The 14813-nt window shown below is 49.8% G+C and overlaps 1 protein-coding gene across 1 annotated transcript in view; it reads right to left on the bottom strand.

Moving 5' to 3' along the window:
* LMCD1 (LIM and cysteine rich domains 1) overlaps nt 1–14813 on the bottom strand; it is a 55359-nt gene that overhangs the window by 18244 nt on the left and 22302 nt on the right. Inside the window, exons 2-3 of the mRNA XM_006206837.4 lie at nt 8229–8317; nt 2184–2439 (exon numbers count right to left, since the gene is read on the bottom strand). Of these exons, the coding sequence (XP_006206899.1) occupies nt 2184–2439; nt 8229–8317 (345 nt within the window). The remainder of the gene's footprint in view (nt 1–2183; nt 2440–8228; nt 8318–14813) is intronic.

The raw sequence follows: 14813 nt of genomic DNA, 5'->3' as shown, positions 1-14813 counted from the left end.
GTCCTTTATCCCATGTGGTTTTATGAGCCAGCATTAATCATGGCCTGATGGTACCTTCCTCTGATTAGTCTAGGGCCAAAGAGTTTGGGGTTTTCACCAGCCAGTGCCTGACGCCCACAGCCGGCTCTTTGATGAGCTGCTTTAGTTTCCACGGACATCTTGGCGACCCACTGACCGCTGACCCAGACCCGTGTTCGGAACCACCTGGTACTGCTGGTGGCCACCACTCCACCCTCCGAGGCCCTGGACCTGGCCCCGCCCACCCTCAGGAAGGCCAATGAAATGTTCTGTTTCCTTACATGTAAAATCACCCCTCCCTCACAGGGTGGCTGAGCTCATGAATGCAGAAGTGTTCTTATAAAATATGCTTCTCAGAAAGCAAAACTTGAAGAGAAAATCTGTTTCTCTTCGCTTGATCTAGGTGGGGTATGTTCCCCTCTGAAGCTGCAGCTTAGCACCGGGCTGGCTCGAACCCTCCACGGTGAAGGATGGCCACCAACTGAGGGACGATCTGTGGGCTCCCTGCCTGTGATGAGAACGTAGCTCATGCCACCCGTGACTTCCATGGGGGGCTGACCACATGGGGACTCTGCTCCCCCGAGGACTGCTTGGATCCCACCCTTGGGTGTCCACTGCTGGACCTCCACAATTTCCCAACATTTATTCTCAGTTCCTGTGCTCCTGGTTGTGGACCAGTCACAAGGGTTTTGGGGAGCCATGCCAGTCCACAGACCACACCTAAGTGTCACTGGCTGGGAGGTGACACGGCACAAACACCCATTAAGCTGGCTGCACACTCTGCGCGGCACGAGGTGCTGGGCCGGGTGATGCCCAGGACAGGCATGGAGCGTGCTCCCCTGGGCCTTGCTCCCCTCTGAGAGAGGGTGTTGAAGCAGACACGGGCAAGAGACAATTACAGCTTGAAAGCAAAGCTTCTAGAAAAACAATGGAGAATTGAGAGAAAAAAATGTAGTAGGGGGATGGGTGACATCTAGCGCAGGTTGGGTGGTTAGGGCAGGCCTGGGCCTGACTGACAGAAGGTCCCAGCCATGCAAAGTGCGGAGTAAGGATGTTTCAAGTAGAGGGAACAGCGTGTACAAAGTCCCTGAGGAGGGCAAGAGCCTAGAGTGGTCCTGGGCAGAAAGGCGGAAGGTCAGGGCCCTGACAGGTACGGAGAGAGGGGGCACAGCACGAATTGTGGGAGGAGCCTGCAGGGATGGGGCCACGCAGGACTCCCTTTTTCTCCCAGAAGAGGTTGAATTCAATGCCAGGCTTGCTTCTCTAAAACTGGAGGGCCTTTTAATTTTGTTAACTTGTAGAAATCATCTAGGCCCTCGCTACTCCAGCTGTGGTCCAGGGCCAGCCACATCCACATCACCTGGGAGCCTGTCAGGCTTGCAGACTCTCAGGACCAGCCCCAAGTATCCTGGATGTGTTTCTGCAAGCTCTCCAAGTGATGCATATGCTTGTGGAAATTTGAGGGGCACGATCTGGTGCGCTGGGTCTCCAAGGTGGCTGCACGTGCTATCACCTGCAGGTTCCCTTCAGTACTCGTGTCTGGTCATTCTGATCCTGCGGTCTGGGCTTCTGATTGAATGGTCTGGGGCGAGGCTTTGCAGGGGGACTTTTCATGCGTCCTTTTCATTGGGCAGCCAGGGGGTGACCTTGTGCAGGTCACTTGCGCTCTGTGGGCTGTCCTTCTCTGGATGCCTCTTCCCTTGGGTTGTGTAAAGCCAGTTTGCTTGTCCCTCCTAAACCCGAGAGTTAGGGTGAAGAGAAGACTGTTCCTGCGCTCTCCCCTAGGCTTGCAAAGGGCACTCTGAGGGAAAATGAACAACTTAGAGATGAAGACAAGTACCCTGGGAGCTCAGAAGGATAAACCATCGTCTTTTCAGAAGTGGGGAGCCCAAAGGGAACTAACTGCAAACAACCCTGTGCTAGAGCTGGAAGGGCCCTTAAAACTCACATGAACACCTCTACCCATTTCATGGATGTGGAAAACTGAGACCCAGACAGTTTTCACTTCAAGATCACACAGTGAGGCAGGAGCAGGTTCAAAAACATAGCTAGTCCTACCATTTTTGCCCTCTTCTTACCTTGTCTTTGACATTCAGGAACCCATGGCATGGCTGCTATTTACAAAGATAGGAAAACAACCCCTTGTTTGGAGGAAGGGCTCTTACCAGTTTCTGGGTGACTCCTGGGGGTGCCCACTCATAGGTGATGGTGTCAAAGGTGGGATCTTTCCCGGTGGCAATGGGATTAGTCATGATCATCCGGTTCCTCTTGTAAATCCGAATGCCGTCCCCGCCTTTCACCCGGGCCGTGAGGGTGGAATACTTAGAGTCCATCAGCAAGCGGCCAATTTTCCGATCATCTTCCAGGTCAGAGCTCACAAAGTGGTCCTCTTGGCTGCATTTGCACGATTTGCATATTTTCCTGGGTGGGGGGAGGTAGGGTAAAGACAAGTGAGATCAACATCCAGAAAAGAGAGGCAGAGTCTCCCGCCGGCAGCATCTATTGCTTTGGAAAGCAAGCTGAGTTTGACTTTAGTAACTCGGAAAGGTTAGCTGCAGACAGATGATAACCTGAGACCAAAAGGCTTTTGGCATTGGAAACTCAAGTCTACCTGTGGGGAACATGGGTATGACTTTGGCTGATAAAAAGAGCTGGTTCATCATTAGAGATGGTCTACAGACAGTCTTCGCTGTGGGCAGAACAGGCCCACCACTTGCTTCTGTAAATAAAGTTTCATTGGAACACAGCCATGCCCATTCATTTACACATTGTCAGTGGATGCGTTTGGGTGGCAACCGCAGAGTAATTGTGACACAGACCATGTGACCCACAGAGCCTGAAATATCTACTGTCTGGCCCTTTACAAAGGAAGTCTGCTCATCCCTCTTCTAAATGATTATTTATTTATTATTTTGTTGGGGGAGGTAAGTAGCCTCATTTATTTTTAATGGAGGTACTGGGGATTGAGCCCAGGACCTTGTGCATGCTGAGCATGCGCTCTACGACCGAGCTATACCCTCCCCCTCTAACCAGTGATTGAAATTGTCTCCCAGGAGTCCTGGGCCTCCAAGTTTCAGCAGCTTATAAACTCTTGAGCACTCATCCTGAAGTTAGAATGCAGCTGGAAATTTTCTTCAAGAAGCTGGGGGACAGGACCTAGGGGGCAGGAAATGAGCTTAGAAAACCCCTCGGGCTGGAGAGATGGATGTCTGCTGGCAAGATTTGTTGCGAGACTAGGAGAAGGAAAATCATCAAGGGGCAGGTTTCCATTCATTTGAGAGCCTGCTGCTTCTCTCTGACAATGAAAAACAAAAGCGTATGGCTGCTCTGTGTCTTGCTGTTAAGGTTTAGACACCCAGAGAGTTCCCCTCCCTTCCTGGCCGTGTCCCCTCAGGCATGCTGTGTCTCAGATGCTCCAGCGCAGGGGATTTAGAGCTGGTCAGGTCAAGTAAGCAACGACAAGACCTACCGCGCTTCGGGGCAGGTTTAAGTGGGAGCGGTGCCGGGCCGTTGCATGCCTGCTGGCAGGAAGCCCCCTTTCCTCGTCTAAACTCAGGAGATTGATGCATTTAATCATTTAGCGCAAATATTGATTGTGGGGCGACCGGAGGCGTGCCTTGGTGGTCCCGATCAGTGGTTCCCAATCAACGTCAGAACTCTCCCCCAGGGGCGTTTGGCAATGTCTGGAGACACTTTTGATTGTCCCAGCTGGGCGCTACTGGCTTCTGGAGGGAGGAGGCCAGGGATGCTGCTAAACATCCTACAATACGCAGGACAGCTCCTCCACAGACAGCAATTACCCAGCCCCAAATGTCAGTAGTGCTGAGGCTGGGAAACCCTAGTCTAATACAAAAAGAAGGGTCACAACCTTCAAGGAGACTGCAGTTGGGGTGGGAGAGGGAGAGAAAAGTCAGGTGGAAACTATAACATAAGAAAATCAGGTTGGACCACATGAGAGTTGCATATGCCCTGGGGTGGTTCCGCTGTCTGGGCTGATGCCCCCAGGATAATAGTGTGCGGCACGTAGGAAAGGGCTCAGCGGCGATGCATTTGGAAAATGGGGTGACAGAAGGTGAAACACATTTCTTCAGGGCAAGGCGGCTGCTTGTTTTTAATGCACTGACATGGTGTTTGACGTTAAGGGGGAGAGAAGGCGGCATTTCTGGCATTCTTGGCAGAGAAGCTTAGGGTCCAAGCTCACATTCAGTGGTGTTTGAGACATGTTCAAATGGACAATCTCAATGATAAGTCCAGAGAAGTTATCTCTAAAGATGATGCGAGCCTAAAGATGGCACAAGGCAAATGCAAGATGATTTTCTTTTTGTTCTCATAAGAAGGGGTTGCTTGCTTTGTGGAATTGGGGCATTTTATTCATGACTGATCCTATCCTCCTTCAGCTCCCTTTTATGAGCCAGGCATGGAGGCAGGTGCTTCCCTAAGAAGACAGGTGAGGGCACCACTGGCTTCCAGGAGAGGTGGCGGGGCGGGGGGGCAGCAGCAGAGCAGGAAGTGAAAGGGGGAGGAAGAGGAAGGAGTCCTCTGATGTCCCAAACCTTCCATACTTGGGACTCGGGGAGGAAGCTGCCCTTGGCTTTTTTGGTTCATGGAGACACTCAGTATGGTATTAGAGCTGCTGGGAATGCCTCATACTTCGAAATGGAAAATGATGACAAATAGGAGATGTTCTCTCCTTTATCCAGCTCTCTCCTTTATTCCAGGACTTCATAGATGAGGAAGTCACCCCTCTGGCCCCACCCCACTCTTTCCAGGCACCCAGATTGCAGAGGACACAGATGCCTCTAGAAAGATCCTCAGCGGTGTCACAGTGGCCATTTCTGTAATCTGTCAGAGGCAACCTGAAGTTATGGAAAAGGCACAGCCTTGGAATCTAATCCCAGCCTGAACACTAGCCCACCACAGGCCCCTGTCAAGTTTCTTATCATGAAATGAAATGGGTGGTTCCATCAGGGGTTGGCAAATGACAGCCCATGGGCAGAATCCAGCCCATCTCCTATTTATGCATGGCCTGTGAACTAGGAAGAGTTTTTACACTTTTAAATGGTTGAAAAAAATTCAAAAGAAGGTTACTATTTTGAGACATGTGAAAATGATGAGAAATTTGAGTTTCAGTGTCCCTCAGTAAAGATTTACTGGAACACAGTCACATTCATTCATTTACGTATTGCCTGGGGATGCTTCGTGCTGTAAGGGCCCAGCTGAATAGCTGTGAGAGGGGCCATGTGACTTGCGAAGCCTAAAACAATTACTCTCTGGCCCTTTACGGAAAGTTTACTGGCCCCTGGTCTGGTTGGTGAGTTCCAAGCTTTGCTTCACACCCAAATCTGGGGAGCTGTGTTAACTTGGAGGTCCACCCCCACAGCCCCTGGCCCCAGCTGGTTAGTTTCACTGGTCCAGAGTGGGATCCGGGCATGGATGCTAGTGATCCTGTTCCAGAGGAGATTCTGATGCACACCGGAGTGTGAGAGGCACCGTCGGTCCCTTTCAGGAACTTAAGCAGCTCAGGTTGACTTTCTGTCCCTGGAACAGCCCAGGAAGCCCAGCTATTGTATTACTGCGGAGTAACCTACGAAATCCCCAGCCCTGGGGAGAAGAGGTGGAGCTAACACCACCGTTCCCAGGGCAGCTGCTGAGGCTGGTGGGGAGATAGGACCTCGTGCAAGGGCGCCACAATGAGGAGATTGAGAGGATCTGTCAAGAGCAACCCCTGAAGAATGTAAAATTTTTATTAATTTGCAGAGCCAGTGGCCTCGTTTCCATTTTTCATATTAGGTCCCCTTCTTCCCTCAGATCAGGTTTCTTTCCTCTACTCACTGAAGTTGGTGGACATTTAAAAAAAATAAAGCTATTAGAATAATGACGATGATGATGATTAAAAAAAATCTCTGCACGCAAGGAAGAACCCTTTCTTTGGGCTCCTTCTGAAAAGCTTGGAGTTCTGGGGGCCTGCGTCCCTCTGCCTTGAATGGCAGTTCAGCAGTCCATGAGGTTGGTCCAGGCAGGCAGAGAGTCCAGCCTGGCCATTTGGAAACTGGATGCTGAAGGCTGCGGGGAAACATTTTCATGACATATTTGTTTGAAAAGTCTGCTCTTGTCTTCACTCTGTACCCTCCTCTTTAAGTAATTCTACTATTCTGTCTACCAATATGAAGACCATTCTAAATCTACCAGCCACGTGAATCGTTAATGTGATTACAGACAATTTGCCTGAAACTATAAAACTGTAAAGCCGGGAAGGGACCTGAGGTCCCAGCGGTTCCTACGTTCCCATTTTTCAAGATGGGAAAATCTGAGGCCGAGAGAAAGGAAGCGTCTTATTCGAGCAGAGTCAACCTGTGAATGCTGCTCTGTGCTTACCAGTTAGGAAACTTTCCCATGAAGCCAGACTGGCTGCCGCTTTGATCGTTTAAACATCTTTCAAACTATTGAGAGTGTGAGAACTGGAGCGTAAAAATGGTTCGACATGGTTTCCCCGCTACGACTCTGAGCCCTCACTGCTGGGATGTGGCTTAAGTTTAGGTCCCGGTGAAGGCTGCTCCTAGGTGACACTGGCTATGCGGGCCCTACAAGCTGCTGTCTGTATTTCTCAAGAACAGGGTCACTGGGTGTTCAGATAATTTGCAGGATGATGAGGATATGTCAGGACTAGGACAACGCAGAGAGGCTTCCCCTCCCTGCCAGGAGGAGCAGTGTCCAGAATTGCCTTCCTGCCATAAACCACTAAGAAAACAGACAAAATGTATTAACCAACCATTTTCAGACACTATACAACAGGCAGTGCGGGACTGTGATCCCCGAGAGAAGAGATACGGTATTGAACCCACCCGGTGCGTGCTTCTAGGGCACATTATCCCCCAGCCCCAGGGCCTCTAAAAGGAGGCGTCCCCGCTTGGCTTTCAAAAGCTGGCGCGAAGCCAGCACTGTTCTGTGATGCCCTGACAGCAGATTCAGGGCCACTGGGCTGGAGTGATAGGGAAGCTGACTCTTCTCAAGGCCAGGAAGCGCGCAACTGGCCAAAAGAGATGCGTGGGGAGTTCTTCATCCTGGGAGTGTTTTAGCCGTGGGAGGAATTTGTGCAAGGGACGGGCGTAGGGATTGGATGACCTTGAAGGTCCCTTGAATCCAGAAGACGCTGTGAGCTCCTCCGAGGTGGGGACTGGCAGGGAATAGAGTCACAGAACGGTCTTGGGCGTGGTCCACAGTGCTGTGGAGTGGTTTAGGGCACAGGATGGGGCTTCACGCAGACCTGAGTTCAAATTCTGCCACCTAGTAGCTGTTCACCCATTTCCCACCCTCAGTTTCCTGCTCTGTAAAATGGAGATACTCATACCTCCTACCTAGGGTTATTTCAGTATTTAAATATGAGAGCTTTTTTTTTTTTAAATGCTTTAGCTCAGCTCAATAAATAGTTTTGTAATTTCCGTTTCATAGTGGAAGGCAACTTCTCTGAGTTAAATATCGCCCCAGTTTTGTCCCCATGCTAAGCGCCCAAGGCAACGCTCTGACAGTGGAGACAGAAGCTCCTTTCTAGCTCTAGTGCCATACAGAGCCTCTCTCTCTCCCAGGGCTGCAGGGACGTCACACAGGCTGTGCCCTGCACACCTCCAGGGGGTGCCATCCACAAGATGCTGATGTGAATGGTGCCCGGGGTGGTGCAGTGTGGCAGCTCTACCTCTTGTTTCCATAGTCCTCAAGGGAAAAAGAAAAAAAAAAGCTCTGCAAATCCAAGTTCAGCTGGATCTTACAGTCCTCCCACATGGATATGACTACCAGGTCCTGGATTTTCAGTACTGTGGGCACAGTGAATTTTATTTCTGTCCCCAAGGCACTCTTAGATCAGAACCCTGGTGGGGTGAGGGCACAGTAGGACGAGATCAAGCCCAGGACAGGCAGGTCTACCCAGAGTGGACCAGGTACCAGGTAACAACGGCCCGCCCCTTCCCAGAGCATCCTTGCTGGGCTGAGCATGGCAGCCTCCACCTGGAAGTGGCTTATAAAGCACTAACTCTTTTGGCTCCCCACGGGCTTCTCTGTCATTTCTGAATTAAGCCAAGCAAGAGTGCATTCACTCCAGAGCCAGTCCACTGACAACGCATGCATCCTAAGCAGTCCCAGAGAGAACCACCAGGGTTCCCAGAAAGGACAGCCAAGAAATGAAGGCAGGCAGAGCCTCTCCTGACAAACTCCGTTACCTCCACGAATGTGGCTCGAAGCCCGAACACGTCCCTTTGCATCGCAGACAAGGCACACCTCTTGCTGACTGTTGCTGGCCCAGGGACATCTGGAAAAGGAGACAGAAAAGAGGGTGTTTTTCTTCCAAACGTCTTGGACCGGGGATGCTTGACCTCTCAAGACTTGGCATACCAGCAAAGCGATTGTGTGGGGTTCAAAGGGCTCGATGAATAAGCCATCGCTTTACTGTTTACCAGGAACAGAGGAGACCAGCCGGGAAAGTGGTCATGGGGTAGGCAAGAGGGGAAGGGTGGGGCCCTTCCCAGTGAAAATGCAAAGGGGCCTCATTGCGCCTTCCCCTACCCTCGCCTACTCCCCTGATTCACTTGTCACCGGAATGGAATCTTCCAGCGCGGGTTGCCTCTCCTGCATTTATTTGTGATTTATTGATAGGATCTGATTGAACCAAAGCTACAGGCACCAACAAATGTTCCTGCTGCCAAATGCTGAGAGCTCAAAGCATAACTTAAATATTTTGCTAAAACATGGACGATCAGGAACATCTGAAGTCTGGTCTTCCTTTGGAAGGAGGACAACGCACGAGATAGGTTTTATTATTTGTTACTGGCCAGAGGAACCCAAAGTGCGTTGGCTGCTGCTGGATGATGTGTTTCAACCCAAATGGCTCTTGAATGGAATCTTCACACCAGCAGTATTGCCAGAAGTGTGTCGGAAACACAAACCCTCGGGCCCCACCTGTGAGGGTCTCAGCCCTCCTGAATCAGAACCTGCACTTCAACAAAATTACCAGGAGAGTCATACGACATGAGAACGGGAGAAGCAGTGGGTTATTATATGGATGTGAGCTGAGAAATTTCCCTGCTTCTCCACTACGGGTGAGGGAATGACCTGGGACTGGTATACCATGTGCTATGATTTGATCAGAAGCAAAGCTCCATCAGTGAGTAAGGTAAAGGGATAGGCTTCTCATTCAACAAACTGTTGATTCATTTAACCATTAATTTAGCACCTGCTATATGCCAGGTGCAGGATCCATAGTAAGACTCTGGTGTCCTAGAGGAATGCACAGTCTACTGAGAGATGGAGAAAGACACACTTATCTCCTCTCTGGGAAGGGTTAAGTTTGAGGAAAGATCAGCTGCCCACTGTGCAGTAGAAAGACGTGGACTTTGGAGCCAGAGAGACCCGGATTCCAAACCCAGCTTCATGACTCAACAGCCACCTGGCCTTGGACAAACTGAGCCTCAGTGTCCTTACCTGTCAAATGGGTACAAAGATAATGTACATCACGTGCCCAACCACGTTAGGCACTAAAAATGGTAGCTGCTATTATTTTGCACATGCACTTCAGGAGCACAGAGCTAAAGGTGTTAATCAACCCAGATGGGAAGTCCGAGGAGGCTTCTCAGAGGAGGTGACTTGGGATTGGGGCTGCTCAGGGTGAGCAGGCAGAAAAGGAGAAGCAGAGTACTAGCAGCAGGAGGAGTGTGTGGAGGGGCAGAAAGTACAGAAGGGCTGGGTGGGTAGGGTGTCACCGTCTGAGCACGCCCTTTGGGGCTCTGTTTTTTAGTGGAGAAAGAAGTGGTGAGGCTGTCCTCATTGCTAGTGTTAAAATCCAAAGAAGGAAAGAAAGTTAGTTACTCTTCACAATAGCAATAATTCTGCACCCCCAGTCATCCTGCGATAGTACCCAGCTCCATACCTCCCGCTTGGTGACCGTTGTTGACACCATGTCCTCCCACCCTGTGCTGTTCTGTCTGTATCATGTGTATTATCTCCCCAGCTTTGGGACTAAGAGCCATGGTGCACGTATTTGGAGGGAATCATGTTCATATTGGTGCCTATTCAGTGTTAGATTCATGTTCAAATTGAAAAACAACACGATGCTCACAATGATCTCCTTGTCTGAGCTGGGAACTTTCCTTCACAGGCGGAACTGCACTCCCTAAGGCAGTTGGCATAGAAAACCTCACCTCTTGTTCTGGACACCTTGGATTCTACTAGTTGAAAGACAGTGATCCTTTAGTACTTAATATGTAAGTAAATTTTGGGGGAGGATACAGTTTAGGAAGCGGGCTTCATCGTTGGGTTGTTTTAGGCAGACCCAGGGTCGGCAAAGCCTGAGACCCAAGAGCTACGCGGGAGCATTTCCTATGTGGCCGATCACGCTGCCTGCCTGAGCATGGTTGTCCTTCTACCGAGTGGTTGATTTAACAGCCATCCTATAAGGGGATTAGCCCTGGTGCTTGGCTGGGAGAGTTGGGTGCTGGCTCAGGGTTTGATTTAGAAACAGTGTTGGAAGGCAGTCCAGCACAGCCGAGCTCCAGCCTCTGGGGTAGGGGGCTGGTCCTGCGGTGCCACCGCGGACATTTGTTAGCTGTGCAGCTAATGGCGACTCAGTTCCTTGCCCAGCTCGGATCGGGGTGGCCCAAATCCTGCTCCATGGAATCCTCATGCTGTGGGATGTTACAAAGTGGCTCATGGCTGAAGGGTGGGTAGAGCTCAGTGGTAGAGTGCGTGCTTAGCATGCATGAGGTCCTGGGTTCAATCCCCAGGACTGCCATTAAAAAAACAAATGAACAATAAATGAACAAATAAATCTGGTTAGCTTCCCCACCCTGCTCCCCCCAAAAAAGCCAACAGAGTGGTTCCTGGCTCGAGGCAGGAAGGATGACATGGTCAAGTGGAATGGTGGACAGTGGATGTTGGGTGGTCAGCCCATTCGAAGTGCTCGCCTACCAGGGAGGCGAGAAGAGAGGTGCAGAGCAGGCAGCTGTTACAAGTCAAGAGGTCCAAGCTCTGGGGTCAGAGGGTCTGGGTTTGAGTCCCACTTCGGTCCCTTTCTGCCCCTGGACTTGGGCAAGTGACTGGACTTGCAGAGTTTCTTTCTTCATCTGGGTCATGGGGACAATAAAACCCCCCTGCCTTGTGGTGTCACTGTGAGGGTTAAATGGGCAGCCACATAGAAAGGGCTTAGCATGCATTTATTATGCACTGAGCGTTTGCTATTGTCAGTATACTTGTGTAAACACACTCTGAATCAGATGTTCTCAATTTTTTCCCCCCAGCTTCAGACTTCTAGGGAACTTCAGAGGAACTATTTTTCTGATGCATACCCCATCCACTTTCTTACTCCCTACTTTGTCTTGTGATTATAATTGTGGCCTCTCTGACTAAGTACAGGAAGCAGGGTTGGCCTTAGTCTCCATCCTGCTCGTGGGACAGTTTCCATGGCAACAGAAGTCCGTGGGGGAGAAAAAGAAATGGCCTTGCAAGGAAGAAACAGATTTGGGCCATCAGGCCACACTCGCCGCCAGTTTCCTGGCGGACTGTTTAACACAATAAATAGCCATTTGTCCACAGCCTGCTGTTCATCCAGGAGCCAGACAGACCCCACTCTCCCCGACACAGAACGTGATGAGCCTGTTTATTGCAGAGGGGAAAGCTTCAACCAGAATGGGAGTTTCAAATGAGATGTTCTGGTTTATAAACAGTAGGTTTCTCTGATGTGGACTCTGTCTCGGATGAAGGATGGTGCACAGTAGCTGAGAATAGAACAGTTTAAAAGGAGCCACCACTTGAAAAAAAAAATGGGTTCTTGGAATGCAGCATCATTCTGTCCTTTTTCCTGAGGAGAGGATAAAATGTGTGGATACTTTGCTTTGGCTCAGGATAGGAGGATGTGGTTCATCTGATGTTCAGGAACTGAAGCATGTTGGGGACTTAAAAGGACATAGAGGAGACCAGGAGCCCCCTGGGCTGGAAAGGGAAGGGGGCAGTGGGGCCTCCTCCCTCCCTGGAGCATTTATCTTCAGGTGAACCCCCAGGGAGGTCTTACAGGAGAAAAATGCCCCCGAGGGTAACGTGGGGTGGAGATGAAGTGAGGAGGGCGGGTGTTCAGTTTCCCTCTCCATGGGTAACTCAGTTTCCTCCCCTGAAAATGGGGTTTCCCTGCCCCTTTTGCCCCAAGAGGGCTGTTGTAAGCATCATGTAAGATTGAAAGGTTGTTTGTACAATGTAATAAGTATTTACCATTGTTAAAAAAATCCCGAACCTGGATGTAAGGCAGAAGTGCGGGCAGCACATCCTTCCATGTCATGTGGTGGCAATGTGACACCCCCCGACCCCCATCCCCGCAAGGATTATGTACAGACATTTACTTTGTTCTCTTCTGACTCCGTGAAGTTACTTGTTAACTTGTAGGTTTTTGTCTAGTAGAGATACAAATACAAATAATTTTTGTCCTTTTGAAAAAGATAACCCCAGAGGTTATAGTTTCTTGTCCTGTAGGACATTTACTAGTTATATACCTAACTATCAGTCTTGACCTAACATCAAACTGCCTGTAAACACCTAGCTCCTTGAATACTTTATAAACTGGTCTAAATATCCTTTGGGTTCCTTCATTACATAATGACTTGACAAAACCTTTTGCTAAGTTTCATTTTATAGTGGCACAAGCGTCGTGATTTTCCCTTGTTTGAAAACTATAATTTAACACCATCCCGTGCCCTCCTGACCATCTATGGGTTTGCTTTCTGAGCTGGGGGTGTTTGGAAATGACACTAAATTCGATTCCAAGCCAACTATCCTGCCTTGTCTTTTGCAGCTAAGCTCGACAGGCATAAGTGTGTTGTTTATAAAAGATGATTGGTCAGCATGACCTGTTACTTACAAACAATCCCCTCCCCAGGGGTCCCAGGAGAGAGAGTGCAGTGAGGATGGAGATGGGGGGTGGGGGGGTGGGGTTATGAGAAGGTCCAGAAGACAGCTCAGACCTCGTACAGAAAAGGATCCCGAAACTACGCTATTACCATCGCCCACCCGCAAAATAAAACCAGCTTGACAGCCTACAAAGTGATTTCACTTACAAAAGGATTCTCTTCCTTCACATATGACAGCCCTGTGAGGTACAGTCATTATTCCCAGTCAATAGGTGATATACGACTGGGAGTCTGAGACAGAGAAACAACCTGGTCATTCAGAATAGTCTCAACTGGAGCTCCCCTGGTTGGCATGGGGGGCGGGGGGGGGGGCTCCTGAGTCTACCCTTAGCTGCACTGTAACTTTAAGCAGATATGTTTTCTTTTTCCTAATGATTATGATTGTAGCTGACGTGTACTGAATACACCTTATGTGCTGGGCTCATGCCAAGCATTTTCATAATATTTAATTTAAGCTTTGAGATGAACCCACGAGAGAGGTACTTTTCAGTAGCTCCGTTTTCTGATGAGGAAACAGGCCCAGAGAGGTTAAGCCTCTTCTTGAAGATCCAACAGCCAATAAGTGGTGGAGCCAGGAGGTAAAACCAGGCAGGTCTGACTTCTTTGCTCTGCTCTCATCTCATTTTCTATGGCACTTTCCACAGAGGGTACAGCGCTTTACAGTTTACAAAGTGTGTTTCCATCCCTGATCTCACTGGGTCTTCACCACAATGCTAGGATGTAGATGTTTTGCATTTGGCTCATGAGAAAAACATGCTCACAGGACTGATAGGATATGCTGCTTGGGACACCAGTCACACTCATGTCTTGGGAATCCAGACCCGATGACTTCCAACCCCACTGGGCGTCTCCAGACCCCAGACAGCCTCCCACGAGTCTAGCCTTGACCCAAGATCTCGGGCCAGTTGGGTCCAAAGGGGTGGACAGCGTTTCTGTAGGGGTGGGAGGTCCTGGAAGGGCTAGGGGAGGGGACAGTAGGACAAGGTCATGGTCACTTTGGTCCCAGGATTTCTACCAGCCAACCCTTTCTGCTAAATAAACTGTAGATGTTCCAGGCAACGGACAGGCTTCAGCTGGAGGAGGGGCCAGAGGAGAAAGTGAGTCAGAACCACAGCACTGCCTGTGGGAGAAGAGCACCAGGCGCTGGCTTCACCTAGTTTATCTGCCCTGCCCGGACTCCTGGAATGACTACGGGTCACAAATGCTTAGTTCTAGGCCAGGACTAGGCTGGGGCTCACACTCCCACTCAAGTTGTAGAGATGGTTGGACCGACAGTGGCATGGGGGCCAACGTGTTGAAGACTGTTTCCTAGAAACTGTTGTCACTTAACAAAAATAAGAACAAAATCCATAATAACCAAGAAGCAAGTCATTTCTGGGTTTATTCCCAACTCTTAAAAGTTTGTCTGTCTTAAGGATGTTAGCGCCCCTCTCATTTCGAAGTTATGCGGAACCACTTTCAGAGGGAGAAATGTTCTTGAGTGTTAGATGTCTCAGGGCTCCCATGATGTGGCCCACCTCCCCTGCCCCAGTTTATCTATTTCTTTTTCCACATCATCTACTGTTTCTACCCAGACTCTCTTTCCAGTCCCCTGGGCCTCTTGCCATTCTCCTTAACATACACTCAGGGCTTCTGCTCATGTTCACCTAAACCTCAGAGAGCTTCAGTCCTACCGTCTCTTTGGAGGCCAGCTGAAGGCCATCTTTTCCATGTTAAAAGCATTAACAGCAGCTGTAACAAGTGTTAGGCTTTGTGGTTTTCTAATCACTGCACTAAGCCTGAGCTCGTGCAACTCTTGGCACATCTCTGGGAGGTCGGTATCTTGAGATGGTCCTCGAGTTGTGGTCCCCAAGCAGCACC

This window comes from Vicugna pacos, chromosome 17, assembly GCF_048564905.1.
Source record: "Vicugna pacos chromosome 17, VicPac4, whole genome shotgun sequence".
Classification (NCBI taxonomy): Eukaryota; Metazoa; Chordata; class Mammalia; order Artiodactyla; family Camelidae; genus Vicugna; species Vicugna pacos.
This window is presented reverse-complemented; position numbering and strand designations above follow the sequence as displayed.